The sequence below is a fragment of the Canis lupus genome, chromosome 38 (assembly GCF_011100685.1).
Source record: "Canis lupus familiaris isolate Mischka breed German Shepherd chromosome 38, alternate assembly UU_Cfam_GSD_1.0, whole genome shotgun sequence".
In the NCBI taxonomy this organism is placed as follows: Eukaryota; Metazoa; Chordata; class Mammalia; order Carnivora; family Canidae; genus Canis; species Canis lupus.
In genome coordinates this window covers 21639296-21647129 of record NC_049259.1, presented here as the reverse complement: position 1 = coordinate 21647129, position 7834 = coordinate 21639296, and the positions used below count along the sequence as shown (strand labels likewise).

At 44.8% G+C, this 7834-nt stretch overlaps 1 protein-coding gene across 1 annotated transcript; it reads left to right on the top strand.

Annotated features, from left to right (window-relative positions):
* The first annotated feature begins 430 nt into the window (after positions 1-430).
* FCRLA (Fc receptor like A) lies at positions 431-7117 on the top strand. The gene is made up of 6 exons (XM_038585925.1): positions 431-566; positions 3635-3691; positions 3934-4086; positions 4872-5138; positions 5603-5887; positions 6763-7117. Exons 1-6 carry the CDS (start codon positions 434-436, stop codon positions 7059-7061), a joined length of 1194 nt encoding a protein of 397 aa, XP_038441853.1. The 5' UTR covers positions 431-433; the 3' UTR covers positions 7062-7117.
* Positions 7118-7834: the final 717 nt, after the last annotated feature.

Genomic DNA, 7834 nt, shown 5'->3' with positions numbered 1-7834 from the left:
ATGGTCACTAGAAACATGGAAGCCTTGGAGCAGGATAAGGCAGGACATGTGAATTCTCATCACTGCTCTTCCAGTGAATTTCTGTGTTGCCCTCAAGCAATTCCTGCCTCTTGTCCCCAGCAGCTTTACCAGTGAAATGAAAGGTACATTAAGATGTAAAGGTAGTTGCACTAACCTTTCCCAGAGTGTCATGAAGGCCAGAAGCTGTATCAGACAATTATGTGCTTTGGAAGGTCTCTGAGCATTACGGGGGAGATCTTGAACAATTGAGAGTATTCCTGTATTACTTACAACCCTAAGGATGTAGATGATGCTGGGGCCAATCTAGTCAAATATGAATGATGAAAGCCAATCACAAAGTTGAAAATAGGCTCCAGATGCAAGGAGATGAGACAGTTAGATTTACTTCCTCTTTTCTAATTTGAGAGGTTTCATGTTGAAGAAAATCAGTGTGTTAGAGGCTGCAGGAGACCTAAACACAGTCACCATGAGGCTGGGTTGTGTCCTCACAGCTGGGGTCCTCTACTTTTCTCCTACTGTGCTCTGGGCAGCCCAGATGCTACTAGGTAAGTGATACATTTGAACATTGGTGTGGGAATGGAGATATGCCTGACTTTGATCAATGGAAAGATACGTGGACTGACTTTGGCCCAAAGAAGCAATGTTCAGGTGGGAAATGAAGGGTAGATATTTGAAAACGTGGTATGCTGGATTGAATGGCTCTTTCTGAATATAAAAATCTTCAAGATTTTCCATTCTCAAAGCCCCCTTGACTATGATGCCCCATTTAGCTACCATCTCAACTCTTTTCCTTCCTTTTCTCAGATTTCTTGAAAGAGTAGTTGGTACCACCTACTTTGTCCACTTCCCCACTTCTCACTCATACCTCAGCGCACCCAGTCTGGCTTCCAACAGAATCAGTTTTGCCCAGGGTGTAATGATCAACTATGCCATTACCCACCCTTTAGTTCTTCTGCTGCTGGATTTTTCTGCTGCATTGGGCAGTGTTGGTCACTTATTCTTTCTTGGCATTCTTTGCTTGCCTGAGTTCTATGCCATTTTCTCCTTGCACTCTATGTTCCCGTCTTTGTCCCTTTGATGGCTTCTGTTATCTTCCCCTTAAAGATTTGTGTTTTCTATTGTTGTTATTCCTGCCTCCTTACTCTTCTTTCTTTACCCAATCTCCTTAGTGAGTTCATGTATCTGCATAATTTTTACCTCTACAACTATTACTTAAGAGTTCCAAGTCAAATCTCCAACCTTAATTGTGCTTTTTAGCTTCATAGTTGAAGATCCAACTTTGCACAGGACATATATCTGCAAGTTTCACAGGTATCTCAGCACAAAACTGAATTCATCTGTCCCCTTGGTCCCTACATCTCCTAATTTCATCTTTCACTGTGTCTGATCTCACTTCATGGCATCCACCCAGGCATCCAGGCCAAAAACTTGGAAGAAAACCTAGACTCCTTCCTCTCCCTCCCCTGGATATGATTCATTAGCAAGTTTGGCAAAATGTAACTTCTAGACTGTTCTTAGAGACAGTCCCTTCCTTGAGACAGAACTAATAGTGTATGCTAGGAAAAGCTCTCATCATTGTCGACTTTGGATAGTCCGATAATTTCTTAACTAACCTCCGTGTCTCAGTCTTGTGCCCTTGAAATCGATTCTGCACTCTGCAGCTGGTGCACACAAGGCACACCATAGCCTGGTTTCTACTTAACCTCTGCAGCCTCTGCTTTTACCTTGCAAGCCCTGCAAATTATGTTGTAATAAACCCCACCCTGCTTGTATTTATCCATTCACACACCAGGTTCTTTTTTTTTAATTTTTTAAAATTTTTATTTATTTATGATAGTCACAGAGAGAGAGAGAGAGAGAGAGGCAGAGACATAGGCAGAGGGAGAAGCAGGCTCCATGCACCGGGAGCCCGATGTGGGATTCGATTCCGGGTCTCCAGGATCGCGCCCTGGGCCAAAGGCAGGCGCCAAACCGCTGTGCCACCCAGGGATCCCCACACACCAGGTTCTTACCTATCTCTAAGCTTCACTCATACCGCTACCTCTGCTTGAAATGAGCTTTCTCCATGGGCCCCATTTCCTCCTACTCACAAACTTTTAGGCATCCCTAAAGATTCCATATAGGTGACATCTTCACCAGGGAAGCTTCTTTGAAAGATTCCCTTTCTTTCTGCCCCAATGGTTGCCTGTCATACATCTTTGTTATTATTTTACTCCTCATGCTGAAATAATCTCCTCATATGGGTGTGCCATCCACTAAACTGAGTTATTTGTAGACAGGGACAATGCTTGTTTTTGTTTTTGTTTTTTAACCTTGTCATATTTATGTTTAATTCTTTAGCATCTGCATTATCCTTGTGCAAAAATGTTGTTGAATCATTTTACTGAACTCATAGAGACAGGACTTGGTGACTGTGTGAAGATACAGCACTGGTATTATGGCAAGAACTCCTTTTCTATTAACTAGCTGTATGTCACCTGGAAAATTCACTTTTTATATCTCTAATTCCATTTTCTTATTCATAAAATGAGACTAACACCTACCATGTAATTGAGTGAAAGTGCCTGGCAACTCACAAGCTCATTTTCAAAAAGGAGTGGAAGCTGAGTCCAGTTGAATAATAGCAGAGGAACTGAAAAAGGTAGCAGCAGTAGTGGTGAAGGGAGCTGAGGGAGGATCTAAAGAAAACACCTGGTACTGATATAATGAGAATTAGGAAGTGGAAAGAGGCCTTGCTTGGGGAAGTTACAGAGTTTTGGGCCTTTGGGAATGGAAAGGAACAAAGGCAAGTGGGTCGGGAAAGAATGGAGTGAAGAATTGAGGATATGTGAATGGCCATGGGGCCAAAAGAAGGGGAGAGGGATTGAGGGACAAGAAGCAGTCATGAAGATGGGAAAAATGGGAATTATCTTGCCTGGGTCAACGATGGAGCTAAGTGATAGGTTGAGGAGATACATTGAAAAATCCTTAACTCTAAGTTTTAACCTGGAAGCAAAGAAAGAATTGTTCCATAGTTACCATTACAGACTGGGAGCAGAGGTTTGGAGTAGAGAAAAGGACATAGGAAGGGCTCTATTGTTGCCATGGAAAATTCAAGGGACAGAGGACGTCAAGGTAGAGAAGGCTGAAAAAATGAAGACTGGAAAGAAGGAGAAAGGAAGGAGGAGACACTGCTAGGTACTGAAAGCTAATTGGTAGATAATATATTCATGGATGAAGAACAAAGGGAATTTTGAGAAAATGAAAATGTGGAAGAAACCTTCCAAGGAAGATCTGAGACCTGCAGTTGATCAAGTCTATAAACAGTGAAGTAAAAAGAACACTGATTTTGGATTCAGACATAATTTCTTTTCTTGCTCTGTTCCCTACTTTTTTTTTTCAAATTTTGGGTAAGTTAATGAACTATTCTAAGCCTGTTTCTCTAAGACTTATAAAATTGGGGGTGAAATTACATACCTAGAAGTCTTGTCAAGATTAGGTAAAATAATGCATAAAAGTGTCCAGCAGTGTGTGGTACGTGTTAAACACCCAGTGGAAAAAAAAAATAAACACCCAGTGAGTGTTAAAATCTGATCATCTCCCTTCCCCTTTTATCCTACGCCTGCCTGCTCAGGGGTCATCATTGCCTTAGGCCTCTGGTTTCCTGCACCAGCAGCTGGATGTCATGCTGGTGAGTTCACATTCTGCCATTGTCTCCCCACCCTCTTCCCCAAACCACGTCCATTCCCTGAGAGCACCTGAAAGCCAGCGGATCAAGTTACAAGTCAATAGACCCATGTGGGTTTTGGAGTCTCCCCTTCTCACTCTACAAAGGATGATTCTCCTGGAGATTCCCTGGTGGAGGGCAATTTTCTGTCTTCTTCCTTCAAGTCACAGCTTTGTTTTCTGCTTCTCAAACCATGCCCTGCTCAGCCGCCCCTTTTGAGACGCTGCAATGTGAAGGACCTGTCAGCACCCAGGACAGCAGCTGCGATACCCAGGAGGACTTGATGGGCCCAAGGGAAGTTGACTTCCAGGTCAAGGGCTACACTTTCAGTAAACCCTTCCATCTGATTGTGTCTTACGGTGAGGTCTCGGGAAGGACTGACTAGTGCAGACCTTCTCTTTTTCCCATTTCCCAAACCTGCTCTTTCAGCCTACTAGCCCAGTCACAAAGTTGCCCCCAGTAAATTGGCTGTGGGATGAGGTACGGTAGCCCTGCCTTATCCATGAAGGATATGTTCCAAAACCCCCAGTGGATGCCTGAAACTGCAGATTGTACCAAAGTCTTAATATACTAAGTTTTCCCTATACACATGTACCTATGATAAAATATAAATTAGGCACAGTAAGAGATCAGTAAGAGATGAACAACAATATCTAATAATACAATAGTTATCACAATATACTGTGGTAAAAGTTATGTGAGTGCTCTCTCCCTCCCTCAAAATACCTTATTGTACTAATATGTAACTATCTGGTGATGATGTGAGATGATAAAATGCTTACCTGATAAAATAAGTGAGGGGACTGACAGAAGCACTGTGAGGCAGTGTTAGGCTACTACTGATCTTCTGATGATATATCAGAAGGGGGATCATTTGCTTCTGGACTGCAGTTGACCATGGAAAGCAAAACTGTGGATAAAGAGGGATTTCTGTACCTTCTTCCCTATATTCAGGGAAGCCTCACAAAAGCCCTACAAAAATTCACTCACTCTTTGGCCCTAGAGAAGTTGTTCCAATTCCCAACCAGGGGCGAGAATTGTGTGGACCCTCAGAGAAAGGTGAGAGGGCAGTCTGTGCGAGTAGCACTGGGGGAACTCCCAAGGGAGGCAGTGGGTCACACTCAACTCTTGCTTTGGGCCACAGACTGGCTGATCCTCCAAGGTCCAGTCAGCCCTATATTTGAAGGAGACCCACTGACTCTACGGTGCCAGGCCTGGCAAGACTGGCCACTGGCCCAAGTGACCTTCTACCGAGATGGCTCAGCAATGGGTCCCCCTGGACCTAATAGGGAATTCTCCATTGCGGTGGTGCAAGAGACTGACAGCGGGCACTATCACTGCAGCGGCATCTTGAGGAGCCCTGGTCCTGGGAGCCCAGAAACAGCATCTTCCGTGGCTATCAAGATCCAAGGTGAGCGCTGGAGGGAGTGTGGTTGTTGGCAGAGGCAGGTGGGGAGACACAGAGAGACCAAGACTGTCTCTCAATAAAGGTGACAAGATCACTGAAGGCTAAGAGACAGGTTGCTGGCAAATGCTTGGGCTTCAGGAGGAGCAGCATCTCCGCATTGCATTCTCAAGTCTTCGAGTCCTCTCCAAGTTCCGTGTGCTTCCCACACTTCCATCCCCCAGATCCACGCTTCCCAATGTTCACTGATTGGGTATCTGGACTCTTGTAAGATTTGCCCACCTCTGAGTCTTTCCTAATATTGTCTAGTTAAAGAGAGAGAAGATTTGGAAGTTTCAATGCAGCTTTGCTAAGACTGCTCATTCTTAATGGGAATGGGGGAGGAAAGTGCGACCAGATACTTTGCCTGGCATGGGTCCACCTGAATGTAGGATGGCTGAGCTCTTCTTTCTCACTTATCTCTCCCCCAGAACTGTTTCCAGCCCCACTTCTCAGAGCCACCCCCTCTGCTGAGCCCCGAGAGGGGGACCCGGTGACCTTGAGCTGTCAGACAAAGCTGCCCCTGCAGAGATCAACCACCCGCCTCTTCTTCTCCTTCTACAAGGACAGCAGGACAGTGCGCAGCAGGGGCCTCTCCCCGGAATTCCAGATCCCCACAGCTTCAAAGGCGCACTCTGGGTCTTACTGGTGTGAAGCAGCCACTGAGGACAACCAAGTTTGGAAACAGAGCTCCAAGCTGGAGATCCGGGTGCAGAGTAAGTTAGTGTGGATTTGTCTGGCTTGTGTGAAAAGTGAGGGAAAGGATTGTACCTGTGAGCTGGGATTTGGTATGAACAGGTTAAGTTAGGACACAGAGGAGGAGGGAACAATAAACCAGAGTCCCCGGGGAGGGAAAAGAGCACAGTTATGGAACTTCTCCCTCGGACCACAGTGCACACCTCACCAAACCAAAACCTGAGCCAGCTCCACAGCTGCTGCCCCATAGACCCTATGCTCCCTACATGAATGCTGGACATCTGCAGGAATATAGTATCTAGAATGAAGGTGAGGTAGTCGGGAGTTTATATTCAATTCTCAATTAAAAAGGCTGCACTTGACCTGAAATAATATATCCAGAGGGGGTGGTAACCCTAATGAGGGGGCTTGAGATCATGTCATAAGAAAAATAATAGGAGGTGATTTTGAAGATGAGGTGATACAAGGAGCCAGTGGAGGTGTTCTTGAAACACTGAAGGCTGGAACAAAGATGAGGAATTGCACTAATGTCATATACAGTAAAGAGGTTGACCTAGGACCACTGACCACCTCCACACTGTAGGGAATTAGGTTCTGCCTTTATAGAGGAAGAATTGGCTAATATCTATAGCCCTGTAATGATGAAGCCTCATCACTGAAGATTTTCAAACTGAGGTAGCCAAGCTTCAGATTCAAATTTTGATCTTGAGGGAGTCCTTAAACCTCTGCTGGCATTGGACCCCACAGCCACTTTCAGAAAACAAGAAAGACAGGTTAGGGCCAGAGTTAGGCTTCACCCTTATCTGTACCATGAATATGAGGCTAGGACCATAGTATGAGGCTAGGGCCAGAGTCAGACTTCGGTCTTATATGTTCCTCTTATCCCATAATGCAGGTCCCTCCAGCTCTACTTCGTCCCGCACCTTGAATCCAGCTCCTCAGAAGTCACCTGTTCCAGAATCTACTCCAACAGCATTCCCTGGACCTCAGCCTCCACTGTCCACCCCTTCTAAGAACCCAGGCTTCTCCTCTCCTCTACAGGTGCCAGACCCCCATCTGTATCACCAGATGGGCATTCTTCTCAAGCAAATGCAGGATATGAGAGCTCTCCTTGGTCACCTGGTCATGGAGCTGAGGGACCTATCTGTCCGCCTGAAGCTTGAGACCATAAAGGGTCCTGTTGAATACGAGTAAATAATTCATCTGCAGTATTGCTCAAGTACTCTGAATAAATTCAGCTTTTTCTACTTTTGCTCTTTCTGTCCTATACATACACATAAATAGTCTTACAAATTGCCCAGTATTTTGTTAGAGTAACAGAGATAGGTGAGTATAAATAAATTTGCACAAAGTGATCCTCAGAATTTAGCTATAATTACATATTCTCTCATAACATGACGTAACAATCCTGCTCCCTCTAGACCAGCTGTTGCCTTCTTTTGCCCAGGCCAGAATCTGGCGACTAAAAGAAAATCAATGAGATGCACTTAATGCAGCAGTCTCAACTGGAGGCAATCCCCCACCCCCACCAAAGGGGACATTTGACAATGTCTAAAGACATTTTGGGGAGTGGGGCTACTGGCATCTAGTGAGTAGAAGCCAAGAATGCTGCTAAATATCAGGTAACACACTGGACAGCCCCCACAACAAAGGATTATCTTGTCCAATATGTCAATAGTGCCAAGATTAAGAAACTTCAACCTTGTGGAAGCTAGGTGTTAGGCTCTAGGGTGGACCTTTGTTTCTTCTTCTTGCTGCCTCCTCCAGCATCATTCAGCAAATATTAATTACATGCTGGTATTTCGTTGCCTCTACTACATACCAAGGTTTGTTCTATGTTAAGGAGGCTCATAAAATAGTGTCTCTGTCTATAGAGGGTTTAAACTTTGTGATAGAGGAAGAGTAATACCCTTTCCCATAAAATAATAAAAGCGGGATATGTAAAAATTTCCCACAGGATCCGATTA